The 16,333-nt window shown below is 42.6% G+C and overlaps 1 protein-coding gene across 4 annotated transcripts in view; it reads right to left on the reverse strand.

Moving 5' to 3' along the window:
• The window catches only part of exoc6b (exocyst complex component 6B), a 652,306-nt gene that overhangs the window by 89,166 nt on the left and 546,807 nt on the right, over nucleotides 1-16,333 (reverse strand). For all 4 annotated transcript variants that reach the window (XM_043690482.1, XM_043690394.1, XM_043690575.1 and 1 more), the window contains exon 20: nucleotides 9,707-9,780. In XM_043690482.1, coding sequence (XP_043546417.1) covers nucleotides 9,707-9,780 — 74 coding nt within the window. The remainder of the gene's footprint in view (nucleotides 1-9,706; nucleotides 9,781-16,333) is intronic.

Genomic DNA, 16,333 nt, shown 5'->3' on the forward strand with positions numbered 1-16,333 from the left:
AAACAGAAGCTGAGGAGAAGCTCAGCAGGTCTGGCAGCATTTCGTGAAGAGAAATCAGAGTTAATGTTTTGGGTCCGGTGACCCTTCCTCTACTTCCGAATCTCAAACATTAACTCTGATTTCTCTTCACAGATGCTACCAGACCTGCTGAGCTCTCCTCTTCATCCCCCAGCTGGCGTTATAGCAATCAGTTCTGGAGACAGCATTACACTTCAGGAAGAATACTTCTGCCTTGGAGGGGATGCAATGCAATTTTAGCAGGATGATAGCAGTGAGATTGTATTTTTTTTCAAGTGTAGAAGGTAATGGGGAGGATTTAATTGAGGTGATTAAGTTGATTAAGGGAATTGATTGAGTAGATGGAGGGGAAACATTTTCTCGATTGTGGGGAGTTCAGAAATGGCAAACAATGTTTGAGTAAGGTCGATTAGGATCAGGAAACATCTATTCACACCAAAAGCCATGAAAATATGGATCGCTCTCCATCCCAAACAACTGTTGACCCTGGGGATCAATTCGGAATTTCACAACTGAGATTGAAGGATTTCTGTTCGGTAAGATGTATGAATTGTTAACAAACAGGCAAATGTAATAAAGAGAAAGATTAGCTGTGATTTAACTGAATAGCAGAAAATGTCACAGCACTCACTTAACATCTTCAAGACCTATCTTTAAGTTATTTCCATTTTTCAGTTTTCGTTATCAGGATTACCGTTTCAGCAGGTCATGCCTGGTTTAGCTAATTCTATCCTTATAAATGTTGGCTGAATACAGATATTAGTCTGTGACACTGACATAACTAAGGCAGCATCAAAAAATAGGTCCCATTTAGCTTTATTGGACCTAAACTTTTAAGTAGTTTTTTTTGTAAGGAGATGGTGTTTGCTGAATGTACTGTACAGCACAACTCTGGGCATGGCTCTCTGCTATAAGAGCATCAGGCTGAGAATAGTAGGCCAGGGTGTTGTTTTGCTGGAAGATATCTAGTATTGTAGTACATTGAGTAAAAACTGCTAAGTAAATAAACATTTTTTTAAAAAGTCGACACTGAACCCAAATAAATAAAAGGCATGCATGACTGTGTTTGGTGTGCATGTAATTTTTGTCTGCATCTACATATGCTAACATATGCATGCCTGTAAAATGCGTGCATGTCTAAAGAGATAATGTAATCCCTGAGGGGTGCTGTAAAGGCAAGAGTGACATGCCCATTATTTGGCATCTTGGTGCCGAGGCTACATCCAGTGGAATTAGGGACTCATTAATCAGCCTGTCATTGCTGGGTGGAGATGGAGGGGCTGATGAGCAGGCTTGTCTCCACATGATGTGCAGCACTGCATGCAGCAGTTTGTACGGTTGTATGACAAGGTTCACTTTCAACCCCAGGTCTTTAACAAAGACAGCAAAAGCTCCAGGCACCGTTAAAAATGACTCAGGGAAAATAGAGGCCATAAGAAAGTATTTTAAAAATCCATCTTTTCATGGGTATACATTCCCCTGCTTTCCAGCTCTTGTTAGACTGCATAAAAAGAATGTGACTTTTGGCTTCTGATAATTTATTTGCTCATGGATGATACACAGGAGGAGCACAGGTGGCCATGACTGAGACTTCACCTGGTGCCAACATTTTTTGGTACTCCCCTGGTTAGCAATCACGAACCAACACAAATTAGAGTTAAAGTAAACACTTGCTTCTGTCACCTGTTTCTCACCCTACAGATGATGTCAGATCTGTTGAGTTTCTCCAGCACTTTCTGTTTGTGTTTCAGCTTTGACTTCATAAATCTTTCATTCCCCAGCCCAAGCAGTGTGCTTACTACACCGGGCCATGGTCACAATCACATTTCCTATTGGTAGAGCAGCTTTTGTACCAGGTCACACAGCTCAGGCACTGTCCTGCCAAGAACTTATTGCAGCTGAACACAATGAAGGGAACTGACCTCAATATTGTTATCCGAGTCAAAAAATGTGGTGCTAGAAAAGCACAGCTTGTCAGGCAGCATCTGAGGAGCAGGAGAGTCCACGTTTCGGGCATAAACTCTTCATCAGTAATTTCAGGGAAAGGGCCCAAGGGGGCTGAGGGATACATGGGAAAGGGTGGGGCAGGGGGTAAGGTAGCTGAGGTAGACGAAGGTGGGGGATGATGGTGATAGGTCAGAGAGGAGGGTGGAGCGATAGGCGGGAAGGAAGGTGGACACGTGGGACAGGTCAAGAGGGCATTGCCGAGTTGAAAGGTTGGATCTGGGATAAAGTGGGGGGAGGGGAGATCAGGAAACTGGTGAAATCCCGTGTGGTTGGAGGGTCACAAAGCGGATGATGAGCTGTTCTTCCTCTAGGCATCGGGTGGCTAGAATTTGGTGGTGGAGGCAGCCCAGGACTTGCATGTCCTTGGTGGATTGGGATGGGGAATCTAGGCGTTCAGCCACAGGGCGGTGGGGTTGTTTGGTGCGTGTGCCCTGGAGATGTTCTCTGAAACGTTCTGCAAGTTGGCATCCTGTCTCCCCAATGTAGAGGAGACCACATCAAGAACAACAGACACAGTAGATGAGGTGTTTGGATATGCAGGCAGATCTCTGTCGGATGTGGAAGGTTCTTTTGGGACCTTGGATGGAGGTGAGGGGGAGGTGTGGTTAGGTCCACGTCCCCTACCAACCCACCCGCCACTCCTGGCACCTTCCCTTGCCACCACAAGAGGCATAAAAGCTGCACCCACACCTCCCCCTCAACTCCATCAACCCCATTGCCCTGTGGCCGAACATTTAAACACCTCCTCCTACTCTGCCAAGGACATGCTGGGCCCTATCTAACTTCAAATTCTAGCCACCCGAAACCTTGGGACCCTCCAACCACATGAGATCAATGTCGATTTCACCAGTTTCCTGAACTCCCCTCCTCTCACCTTATCCCAGATCCAACCCTCCAACTCGGCACCGCCATCTTGAACTGCCCTACCTGTCCATCTTCCTTCCCATCTATCCACTCCACTCTCTGCTCTGGCCTAACACCCAGCCTCCCAGGTCCACTTACCTATTGTATTCCCAGCTACCATCTCCCTGAGTCCCATCCCCCTTCCATTTATCTCTCAGCCCCCTTGGGACCTCCCCATATTCCTGATGAAGAGCTTATGTTGTTGTACACGAATAAGTCTTCCAATTGTCTAAGAACAATGCCTCTTCTGTAGATACTACATAATGGTGTATCTTCTAACATCAATTACTGGATAGACCAAGAAAAAACAAAGATAAAAGAGGTTTGGTGGCATTAAACTATCTCAAACCACCATTACCCAGTACTATGTACTGGTAATGGTAGTAACGACCACCAGTGAGTGGGAATGGTCATCTGGTAAAATAGTGAAAGTTGATAAAGTGTGGTGCTGGAAAAAGCACAGCAGGTTAAGCAGCATCGAGGAGCAAGAGAGTCAACGTTTCGAGCATAACCCTTCTTCATCTGAGAAAATACCACATCCTCTGGTTACTGACCATCTTGCCAGTGGAAACAGTCTGAGTCCTCATCCGCCCTGTCAAAACCCCTCAAAACATTTGGATGCCTCTACTATATCACTCCAAATTCTTTCTTCTCCAAGGACCTTAGGTGAGAAGAGGACCAGGGTGAACTGAGGTGCATAGTAACCAACCTGCACCGGTCCCAGTTCAAGCCAGCAGCCAGCAACACTCACTGGCTGAACAGGCAAAGGAGAGTTAGATTGAAACAGATTCCCAAAGGCTTGTGGAAAGTTACAAGTTGTTTTCAGTAGGGTGGTAGAGGAGGCAAAGAAGGAAGGAATTGCACAAGATAAAACACTTTGCTTGATAATAAAGGCCCTTTTCTTTGTGAGCGGGTCACACAGGACTCATAGTTATAATGTGTAGATTAACGGGTTCAAAAGTGTCACCTATCCAGACACTGATCTGTTACTGTTCGTGTAAGTGGATCAGATCAACACTGCATTATTCAATGGATACAAAAGTTCAACCAGTCGAAATCTCCTTAAGCGCTTCTAAATGACTGATTATTGTGAATATAATCCTACATATTTCAAACTAAGTAACTGGTTGTAACACAGCAAAGCTTGTATTTGTTTCTCTCTGATGAAATTAGCCACTTGCCATTGAACAACAGAGATTAGTAAAAGGAAGGAAAAAAATGATAGTGATTTTTCCAACCTAAGAGTATTGTAAAGTACTTCATTGCCAATTGGATATTTTTGAACCTTTTAAGTGTCAGAAACGTGTCAGCCAAAGAGTCATACAGCTCGGAAATAGACAGTTCAGTCCAACTCGTCCATGCCGACTTGACATCCGAATCTGACCTAGTCCCATTTGCCAGCATTTGGCCCATATCCCTCTAAGCTCTTCCTATTTGTATACTCACCTCGATGCCTTTTAAATGTTGTAATTGTACCAGACTCCACCACTTCTTCCGGCAGCTCAATCCATACGCGTACCAACCTCTGTGTGAAAAAGTTACCTCTCAGGTCCTATTTAGATCTTTCCTCTCTCACCCTAAACCTATATCCTCTAACCTGGGAAAAAGACCTTGGCTCTTCAATCTATTATCACTTTCATGATTTTATAAACCTCTATAAGGTCACCCCTCAGCCTCTGATGCTCCAGGGAAAAAAGCCTTAGCCTATTCAGCATCTCCTATAATTCAAATCCTCCAGTCCTGGCAACATCCTTGTAAATCTTTTTTGCACCCTTTCAAGTTGAACAAGATCCTTCTTATCGAATAGTGACCAGTACTGTGCACAGAATTCTAAAAGTGGCCTCACTGATTTCCTATACAACCACAATATGACATCCCACCTCCTACACTCACCAATGAAGGTAAATGTGCCAAATGCCTTCTTCACCACCCTCTTTACCTGCGACTCCACTTTCAAGGAACTATGCATCTGCACCCTTCGGTCTCTTTGTTCAGCAACACACCCAGGGCCCTACTGTTAATTGTACATGTCCTACCCTGGTTTGACTTACCAAAATCCAACACCTCACATTTGTCTAAATTGAACTCCATCTGCCACTTCTCAACCCATTGGCCCATCTGATCAAGGTTCCTTTGTATTTTGAGTTAATCTTCTTCACTGTCCACTACACCACCTATTTTTGCCACAAAGGAATGCCCCACAATAACAATGATAAAATTGCGAGATATATTATTCAAGTGAAAGGATGAAGCATTTAGAAGGTCGAGGCAGGGGTCTGATTGAAACTTACAGAATACTGAGAGACTTGGCTAGAGTTGATGTGGAGAACATGTTTCCACTGATAGAGCAGACTAGGACCCGGGGCACAGCCTCAGAATGAAGGCTCAACTCTTTAGAACTGAGATGACGAGGTGGTTAACCTGTGGAAGTCATTGCTGCAGAGGGCTGTTGAGGCCAAGACATCGAGGCACTTAAGACAGAGATAGATAGTTCCTTAATTCATAAAGGGATCAAGGGTTATGGGGAGAAGGGAGGAGAATGGGGTCGAGGGAGAATGGGATTGAGAAATAATGGGTCTGACAGTGTAACACTTCCTCAGTGCCAAACTGCCATCCAAGGATATCAAAACAACTCTCTGCAGAGGGACTGAACCCCTACCAAGTTCTTATTCACTGAGGCAAAAGTAATAGCCATAGCTGACAAAAGCAACTAACCAAATGTCTAGAGTTGGCACACTTCTGATCGGTCAGCAGCTGTTGCACAAGTTTCAGGCTCATCCTTACAAGATGTTGAAAGGATATGAACATTAGGCAAGTAAGCTCCTATTCCTGATCACTATCATATTGTAATATTGATCACTCTTCATGGCCCTCAAGAAGCTGAACCGCTGCAATCCAGGTGGTGAGTGTGCTCAACCTGTACTACTCACTGGTTAGGCTTTCACTGGATAACTGCATGCAACTCTGGGCTCTAACCTTCAAGCTTTGAAAAGTCTACTGAGGCTACTTACAGGGAAAACTCCATATACAAGGTGAGGGGTCTAGGTTACGTGGTCAGACTGTTCTCTGGAATACAGAGAAGTTGAAGATAATTTGACAGAGGTTGTCAAAATGATAAAGGGCCTAGATTGAGCAAATAATAAGAACTTGTTCCTGTGGGCAGGACAGTCAACACACAGAAGACACACATTTACAATATTTGTCAAAATTAGGTGAGAAGAAGTAAGTCTTATGCACCAAGTTGTTAAGATCAGGAATGCACTACCCGATGGGGTTGTGGAAGCTAATTCAAAAGTGACTTTCAAAAGGGAATTGGGGAAATACTTAAAGGTGAAATAAATTGCGAGGTTGTGGGGAAACAGCAAGGAATGGCTCTAATGGAATAGCTCTTTGAAAGAAGCTAGCACATTTTTTCTGTGTAGTAAGTGTCCATTTGCATGTGTGTATTGACCAGATTTATAGATTTATGTGTTATACTTTAAAAAGGTACATTTTGTTCTGGTATTTTTCATGAAGAAAGGTTGAGACAGAGATGGCAAACAAACTGTTCCAAAGCCAATACAGTAAGTAGCTTGTGAAGCCTTGTGCTTTTTTTGGAACAATAGAAGCAGCCTGAATGGGTGGGGTCAAGCTCCCACACAGCCAGGAATTTTTTTTAGTTTTAACCTTCAGTAGCAGTTGAAGCAGAATGTGGAAGCTCTTAATCCTCTGTTTGTTACAGCTAAAAGCTGAGTTTCTCTTCCTGCTGTTCGAATTGTATTTGTGACAATCTATTTTACTGCATTTGTCTTTGCCAAAGGTTCCCCATTGAGGTGTTATTATATTGGAACAGTACATGAATAGTCGTTAATATATATTATTTTGTTAAGCATTTTGATTGTTACAGTTAAGCCAATATTTTTCTTTTGTTTTTATTTTGTTTGTATTTTAACTAGTGTGTGATTTTGTAAAAGTTCATTTTGTTTCAAGCCTGGCAGTTTGGCCAATCTAAATGCATTTGGAACGTAACACCTTACACCCTACCTTTGAAAGAAGAAATAAATAGGGTCTAGACGATCCTCTTAATGTATATTTAGGGGTTTAGCCTAGTCCATAACAAAATGGGGGCTTGTCTGGGATCAAAATCTTGAATTCCAGGTTGGGTTTAGGATTATTGGACTCAAAGGGAGAGAGTGGTGAATGTTTGTTTTCTTTTTGAGTAATGAATACAGTTGTTTTAAACAGGGTGTGCCGTGTGTAACAATGGCTCTTTCAGTCGGTAAGAGGTTTCCTCAGGGTTGAAGAAGTCTCTTTGGGAGTTGTACAGAAAGTGGGCAAAGCAAAGCTTTTGGAATTGGCAGACAAGCTGGAAATGCCTTTGTCTGTGTGAAGAGGGGAGGTAATTTCAGCAATAGTTCAATTTTTATGACTGCCAGAAATGCCATCAGAATCACTGGAAATGGCTAAAATTCAATTGCAAATGAAGCAGCTTCAACATGAAAAGGAAATGAAACAGTTTGAATTACAACTAAAAGCAGAGGAAAAGAAAAGGAAAGGAAGGCCCTAGCAGAAGAAAAGGAGAAAGAACTTTTTTTGAACAGAGGGTGGAACTGAAAACTCAATGTCGACATAAAATGGGAGGTAGAGGTGAAAGGTAGAACTAGTGATGAGGGTCTAGATTAGAGTGGTGCTGGAAAAGCACAGCAGATCAGCCAGCATCCGAGGTTTCCTGCTCCTCGGATGCTGCCTGACCTGCTGTGCTTTTCCAGCACCACTCTAATCTAGACTCTGGTTTCCACTTTTGCCTAGTGATGAGAGTAGTGATGAACAGCAATCCCATCATAGCCAAAGGCCTGGTGGGGATCTGTTTAAATATGTCCAAGCATTGTCTATGTTTGATGAGAAGGATGTAGACACATTTTTCATTTCATTTGAGAAACTGGCGAAGCAAAAGAAATGGGCGGTGACTATGTGGATCTTGTTGATCCAAACAAAGTTGGTAGGTAGCGCTACTGAGATATTTGCATCATCATCACAGGAGTATTTGGGGAGTGGATGGAAGACTGTCAAAAGGCATTTGACAGCCTGAAAGCTGTGTTAATCACTGCCTCAGTGTTTGCCACATAATTACACAAAGCCATTTGTGGCCATCGATGCAAGTGATAGGTGCCAGTGCTGTACTCTTGCAAGAAGAAAATGAGAGGATAGAAAGATGTATTGGGTATTTTTTCCAAAGTATTGAATAATCATCAACAGAAATATTCCACAATTGAGAAGGAGACCTTGAGCTTGGTGTTGGCATTATACAGTTCAACATTTACACTGCCAGTGATGTGTCTGAAACAATTGGATACACTGATCATGACTCATTAAGGTTTTTGGAAAAATTTAAGGGTAAAAATTCCAGACTGTCTGGATGGAGCTTATTATTGCAGCAATTTGAAAATTATACACATGACAGGACAAGAGAATATAATTGCTGAAGACTGTCACGGCTTTGACGAAGGAAGATCGAGACATTCAGTGGCGGGAGAAAACAGACTAAAATTGACTGTAGTAGTGAACGTTCACATGCTTAGAGTCAATGGAAGTTATATGTATTGTAATACGTACATACTAATAGAGAAAGATTAAAGGCTTTTAAAAATGAAGCCATCTTTGTATATTGATGGTTTTTTTTTTAAGGGGGGAGGTCCATAACAATATCTATGTATTTGTGTAAGAAATTCTTCCTTCCAAACTCCAATTACAATTTTCCTGTTGTTAAGTTGCAAAGAGAGAGAGACACACACACACGCACACTCACACACACACACCTTCGACAGGAAGCTCTGCAACTCTCACATATGCTATGATTGTCCTCAATAAATATTCCCCAGAAGATATGCAAATAAAAACCGGCAGTTAAATGCGTGAAAAGGGATTAGACACAGACCAAGGCGCTAATGAGTGAGTGCGATATCAACCCCTGCCCCCTCCAGTGCCACCCGCAAAGTAAAACAGAGTGAAGTAATGGGTTCTGAACATCAGTCAGTGGCGACTGCTACATTCACAGATCCTGACAAACCCCCATCTATCTTCTAACTGAAAAGATGACAGGACAAGAGTCTCCTTTTTATTTTTGTGTCACGCCTACTGCTGTCCCAGAAGATGCTGGATTGAGTTGCTCTTTTCAGTTGCACACTAAGCAGAATTATAAAGAAAACTGTATAGGTACCTACTATAATGACGTCACTGGTACTACGAGTCCTATAGGTGGGGTAAGGCTGGCTGTAAATCATCTTTATAATGCAGCACTCTATGGCAATGGTTGTAACAGAATGCTAATTTTTCCTTCCTTTGAGTTGCTCTCTGGACATTATCTCTCCAGACAATAGGTCTGCCAAGCAGGTGGTCTGTGCACCACTGCTCCCAGTATACCAAACACCTGCTTTGTGTCACCCTGTGCCCAAAATCACTCCAGGGTCTCACTGTGGGGCTGCACAGCCAAGGATACAACAATGTCTCTTCCACACTCAGGCATTTTTGGAGGGGGCAGGGGTGTAGAGGGAAAGGTGAGCAGTCTTCACTGGCCAGGCCTGAGACCTTTCTTGAAGGTCTGAAAACCAATAAAAAGGATGAACAACAACAACAACATCAACAACAACGGGCAAGGACCCTGGCCGAGGAGTTGGGCTAGCGGTGGGAAGGTTGTGTTGGGGGGGGGGGGTGGGGTGGGGGGAGGTGTTGCGAAGACGAGCGTCTATTGCATCCTGCAGGCACTGCGGTCTTCAGTCACACATTTAAAACAAAGGCTTACTTGTCTCAAGTCGATGAAGGCCAACTGCAGCGTGTCCCCTTGGAACCCAGGCACCGGTCCGGATCTGGCAAAGTCTGTGGGAAAGAAAAGAGGATAAAAACATCTCTAAACAACCATGGACAGGGAGATTGGCAGACGGATGACAGCACAGACAGTGAAGCTAAGCTAGAGGAGGACCATTCTTCTAAGGAAGCATGTCTTCCTCCCCTACACCTTTGTTCACCCGTCAAAAATTCTGTCATCAAACCACCATTAATTCCAAGCCTTGACAGCTAGGAACTGTACTAATCGACCTAAAATTTATTCCCATGGCTGTTTTAGCTTCATAGTTTTTCTTTCCTCTTCTTTCTCGAACGAACAAACAGCTTGCGAATGGTTTCGCGACACAATAAAATCTACAGCTGGTGAAATCCTTTCAATTCTGTTAAACTGATTTGATTTTTTGTCCCGCATGGCCCACACTGTGGGATCTTTTAAATTACACGCTTGTCACCTGATTTTATGAATGCTAATAAGAGAACATTAAAAGCTCCGATCTCCCCTTGCCACCCATAACCCCTCCCTGTTTACAGCTTGTTTTAAGATGAAAATCTGACTAGGAAGAAAACTGTTTGATGTAACTATTACATTTTCCGAAAGATCTGGAAATCTTAATGTGTGTGACAGTAAAGGTAACTGCAGCGAGCAAATACCCAGTTGGAAAACAAGAGTCAGCGATGATGAAACAAAAACAAAGGGGAATAGGAAGAAAGAATGTGGTGTTGATGGAGCAACAGAGAGGGAGAGTGTGTGAAAGAGAGAGAGAGAGAGAGAGAGAGAGAGAGAAAACACACAGGGACTGGGAAAAAGACTAGAGAGAATGTCCAAAATATTAAAGAGTTGTGGGAGATATCGGGTCTTCAGTATGACAACTGAGAGGAGGAGTGGGTGAGAAAATGCAGGGGAAAGGCACGAAGTACAGGCAGCACGCAATAAGAACCAGAGTTAAAACAGAAATAAAAAGAAATGAGGTGATTTTAGACCCAGACACTTGAGGTGGGGGCCAACAACTGACAGGCAATAGACACAGATGAAGAAAGTTTTAAAAAATGGGAGGGATAAGAAAAGAAAAAGACAACAATGCATACTTCAGTCACACCAACAGCTTTGTCAGTTTGACAGTTTGTTCTGTGTAATGTTAGAAATCTTTGGCAATTTTAAACTTGCAATTTTCTGCCATTGGCAATCTTACCTACAACTCTTAAGCTCCACATGCTTTCATTAAATTTATTTACTTCTATAGTGTCAGTATATTTATTTAATATTTGAAACAATCTGCTCAGTTGTCTTCTTCCCCTTCTTAGAGAGTTCAGAGGCAGTACATCATCATACTCACAGTCTTCTCAATTTCAATAAATCACTGAAGAATCGTCTTTACTCTACCTGAGAGGGGCTAAACATAACTGCTCACTGTATCAGTTGTGCTGAAGTCCGAAATAGTTGAATTATATATACCTCTGCCTGTCACTCTTATGTTTACCACACTATTCAATAAGATCGCTGCTGATCAGTTACATCAACCCCAATCCCCATCCCTTAATACACTTCGAGTCCAAAAATCTCTCACTTTCAGTCTTGAATATTGCCATCAACTGAGAATTCACAACTTAGTGGGATACACATATGTCAATGATGCCGAAGATTCACAATCTTCTTGACTAAGAAATTCTTACCTCATCTCAGACAAAGGTGAATGAAAATTTAAATTTGGATGGAGGTGAAAGAAACAGGGCTAAAAATGGAACAGCTATCTGTGAAAAAAGTATTTCTAGCTATATGGGCTTTGCTGGCATTTATTGTCCAGCCTATCTTCTCGTTGAGGAGGTGGTGGGTCATCTTTTTGACCTCTCGAGTCAGTGCGGTGAATGTCCCCAAAGGTACTGTTATATGGAAGCTGGCAGGTTGTTTCATAACTTTAACAATGGAGGAACATGAGGGGTTTATCTGTTGGGTCAGTTTATCCAATTCTTATTGGTGAGTGCTGTCTGCTTTTGTACTGCAATTTGGAAAGTAACATTAAAAACTACCATTCAATATGGCTATCCATTCCATGGCCTTATGTGGTTGGAATAAACAGCAGCTCTAAGGATGGAGCTTTCTGTGTATTGGTTCAATAGCTTGGATATCCACCTTCTACTGAATAAGGGATGCAGTTTTGGTTCAACCTTATCAAGCATGGCAGGGATTAGTAACATTAAAAGTAAGAGCATTATTGCATCTGCTGTTGTATGTAGCTTTTTGATGAGGTAAATGGTTTGATCCCTTTCCTTGCTTCATTTCTTATGGCTTAATGGATAGCAAAATCATCTATATCAGAAGCACTCCAGGGAACTATGCACGTAATGCAGGCTGAAACTTCAGTGCCCTACTGTCAACCGTGCCATGTTTCCCCAATGGAACACCAAACCAAGGAACATTCTGCCTTCTCAGATGACCATAAATGAATTCATGACACTGGTGCAAAGAAGAGGGGAGTTCTTGGGGGGTAGGGGGGTGTCCTGGGCAATACTTACTGCTCATTCTCTGCTCATTCCTGAGGAAGGGCCTGTGCCCGAAACGTCGAATCTCCTGTTCCCTGGATGCTGCCTGACCTGCTGTGCTGTTCCAGCAATAAAGTTTCAACTTTGATCTCCAGCATCTGCAGACCTCACTTTCTCCTCAATACTTACCAGTCAATTAACAAAATGAAAAACATATTTTCTGATCTTGCTGTGTGTAAGATCACCCTGTGCGCAAACTGGCTGTCTCATTTCCAAAAACAGAAAGTACTTCGTTGGTTGTGAAGGATGCCATATAAATGGAAATCATATCACTGTTTTATGTGAGATCACTCAAAATATTAAACAGATAATCAGCCCTTCTTGTCAATAAGAGCACAAATATTTGATCTGCATACAAAATTGAGAAGTAAACACACAATATAAGCTGACACTCCAATGTAGGACTGAAGGAGAACTGCACTGTCAAAGTTTCCATCTTTTAACTATATTGAGATGATGTTTTCCCACTCAACAAGCATTGGTGATACAGGCAGAATGAGCTGGGAATCTGTGGTACACTCAGAGTTTGAGTTAGGTTGGAAGCTGGTTGTTGCTATTTGGCGGTTGGGAGGTGACACGGAGAAGGCTGGGAAATGCAACCCAGGCAGAGAACCTAATTCCATCTCGTGTCACCTCAATGGAGTTCAATCCTCCACCCCATGAACGATTTTCTCCTATCAATTTTCCTTAATAATACAGCAACCTTCTGTCAGAATCCGAGTATTCTTTCAATTTGAACTAAGTGAAACAGCGTACACCTGAAATCCAAATACAAATAACAATATCTTCCATTTTTGAGCAAGTTTAGGATGAGCTGAAGGGAAGTGCCTGTGTTTGACCCAAGACCATTTAGTGGGCACAAGTCTCCCAATGCAGACTACCTTGTTTTGTGTTTTCATGTCTCTGAAACAATTTTAGAATTTGCACTGATGCCTTTAACCTTCCTTCTCCATCAGTTAAGCAGCAGGTACTGGGCAGCAATAAGACAATGAAGGTAATTCATTCCTACTGTACCAAGCCCAGAGGCCATTCTAGTTACGTTATACCTATATACCTTCCCTTTGTAATATATACATTAAAAAGATAATTTACAGATATGTGCCAAAGTGACTGATCTGTAGATATTCAACCATCACCACACTTTTCAGTTTTGTTCAGTCCAGTGACAGACGAAGCCACTGTCCTTCTAAGACTTGGAGGTGCCAGTGTTGGACTGGTGTGGACAAGGTTAAAAAAAAAATCACACAACACCAAGTTATAATTCAATAACCTGATGTGTGATTTTTAGTGGGCGGCACGGTGGCACAGTGGTTAGCATTGCTGCCTCACAGCGCCAGAGACCCGGGTTCAATTCCCGACTCAGGCGACTGACTGTGTGGAGTTTGCACATTCTCCCCGTGTCTGCGTGGGTTTCCTCCGGGTGCTCCGGTTTCCTCCCACAGTCCAAAGATGTGCGGGTCAGGTGAATTGGCCATGCTAAATCGCCCGTAGTGTTAGGTTAAAGGGGTAAATGTAGGGGTATGGGTGGGTTGCGCTTCGGCGGGTCAGTGTGGACTTGTTGGGCCGAAGGGCCTGTTTCCACACTGTAAGTAAAGTAAGCTAATCTAATCTTAACATTGTCCTTCTATGTTGAATTAACACTCTTCGGAACAGCGCTCCGAAAGCTAGTGCTTCCAAATAAACCTTTCTAGATTAGATTAGTTATAGTGTGCAAACAGGCCCTTCGGCCCAACAAGTCCACATCGACCCTCTGAAGGGCAACCCAACCAGACCCATTCCCCTACATTTACCCCTTCACCTAACACTATGGGCAATTTAGCATGGCCAATTTACCTAACCTGCACGTTTTTGGACTGTGGGAGGAAACTGGAGCACCAGGAGGAAATCCACGCAGACACGGGGAGAATGTGCAAACTCCACACAGACAGTTGCCTGAGGCAGTGCTAACCATTGTGCCACTGTGCCACCACAAACCTGTTGCACTATAATTTGATGTTGTGTGATTTTAACTTTTCACTGAGATAGAGAGGGAGGATTGGAAAAAGGGGGAGGGAAAGGGGAAATGAAAAGAAAGGCGAGGGAAAACAGGAAGGGTGAAGAGGAAAAGATAAAGGAAGTGCAGATGATGGGTAGGGATAAGATATTGCAGAGAGAGAAAACAGAGATTAGCAATGTAGGAAAAGGAACTTAAGAGGAACACGAAAAACAGCAACAATAATACTGGTAGGTAAATTGACAGGGGAACAGACACAGATAGCTTGACTGCTATCTTCATAGAGTCATAGAGATGTAAAGCATGGAAACAGACCCTTCGGTCCAACCTGTCCATGCCAACCAGATATCCCAACCCAATCTAGTCCCACCTGCCAGCACCTGACCCATATCCCTCCAAACCCTTCCTATTCATATACCCATCCAAATGCCTCTTAAATGTTGCAATTGTACCAGCCTCCAACATTTCCTCTGGCAGTTCATTCCATACACGTACCACCCTCTGTGTGAAAAAGTTGCCCCGTAGGTCTCTTTTATATCTTTACCCTCTCATCCTAAACCCATGCCCTCTAGTTCTGGACACCCCGACCCCAGGGGAGTCACATGGATATTTACCCTATCCATGCCCCTCTATAAGGTCACCCTCAGCCTCCGACGCTCCAGGGAAAACAGCCTCAGCCTGTTCAGCCTCTCCCTATAGCTCAGGTCCTCCAACTCTGGCAACATCCTTGTAAATCTTTTCTGAACCCTTTCAAGTTTTACAACATCTTTTCAGACTCAGACAGAGAATGACAGAGCACAGGTCTGAGAAAGAAAGCAAGAATAGTCGCACACACTTAGCTCTGATGAGTCAAAGAGTGGATGTTTCTGTTAACCTTGAGTGTCTTGGTTCCTATATGATAGCCCTCTACTTGGTAAGATACTGGAGTGCATGGAACTAACCCTCTCCTTGAAACAGTGCCTTTGGAAGGAGGATAGGGGAGTTTATTCTCAATGGGGATGTCTCTGACTGATCAGCCCTTGAATTACAATTTTATTCAGGAAGAAGAAAACAATAAAACCTATAAAAATATAAAGCATGGGATTCAGGATTCTGTAAAGGCTTTGAGCCCCAAAATACTTTCCTTAGTTTGGCTGATCTCAGTGGCACTAATTGACTCCCCCAACTCCAATATTTTTCAGATATATGATGATTTTTTTTCATTTCCATTTAACTCAAAATCCTTGCTCAGTAATCAACTCATACCTCAAATACACTTTAATGACAAGAGTTGACTCATCTCTTCTTAATCTCAATTTAGATATTTTTGTATTGATGTTTAAATTCTTTATCATGGACCTATTGCATCTATCCACCTTAATCTTGAAAACTTTAAACTGGCCACTGTCAAGTCTCTTTTCAAAGTAAATAAACTCAACGGCACACAAAAAGATTGTTTGACTCAACTGGGCAGTATTACTGCTCCATACAAGTCTACTCGTATCTCACTTCATCTCGGTACCCTGTGAATTGTCATCGGTACCCTGTGAAGTATGACCTTCCAACGGTTAATCAACCCATTGCAACAAATGATAATATTAGAACATAGAAGCTTTCCTCATTACTTGCTGAAACTTCAAACTAATGTTTTGTGATTCATGCACAAGGACACCCAGTTCCCTCTGAATTTCAAAGCTCTGCAATCCCTCACCATTTAGATAATATAGTTATTCGTTATTCATCCTGACAAAACAGATAATTTTATATTTTCCTATAATCATACTGCATTTTCCACATCTTTGACCACTAATGTAACCATCTGTATACTTTTGTAGCCTCAAGTGACCTCTACACCTTACATTCCTGCCTATCTTTGCGTCATCTGCAAATTGGCAACCATACCTTCCACCGCTTCATCCAAATCCTGTGCATAAATTGGAAACAGTTGAGACCCCAGCATCGATACCTGTGGCCCATCCACTTGTTACATTTTGCTAAACTGAAAAAGACCCTTAGGCTGTGCTTCTTGTTAGCCAGCCAATTTTCTAGCTATGCCAATTTGCTACTCCCTATATC

This window comes from Chiloscyllium plagiosum, chromosome 1, assembly GCF_004010195.1.
Source record: "Chiloscyllium plagiosum isolate BGI_BamShark_2017 chromosome 1, ASM401019v2, whole genome shotgun sequence".
Lineage (NCBI taxonomy): Eukaryota > Metazoa > Chordata > Chondrichthyes > Orectolobiformes > Hemiscylliidae > Chiloscyllium > Chiloscyllium plagiosum.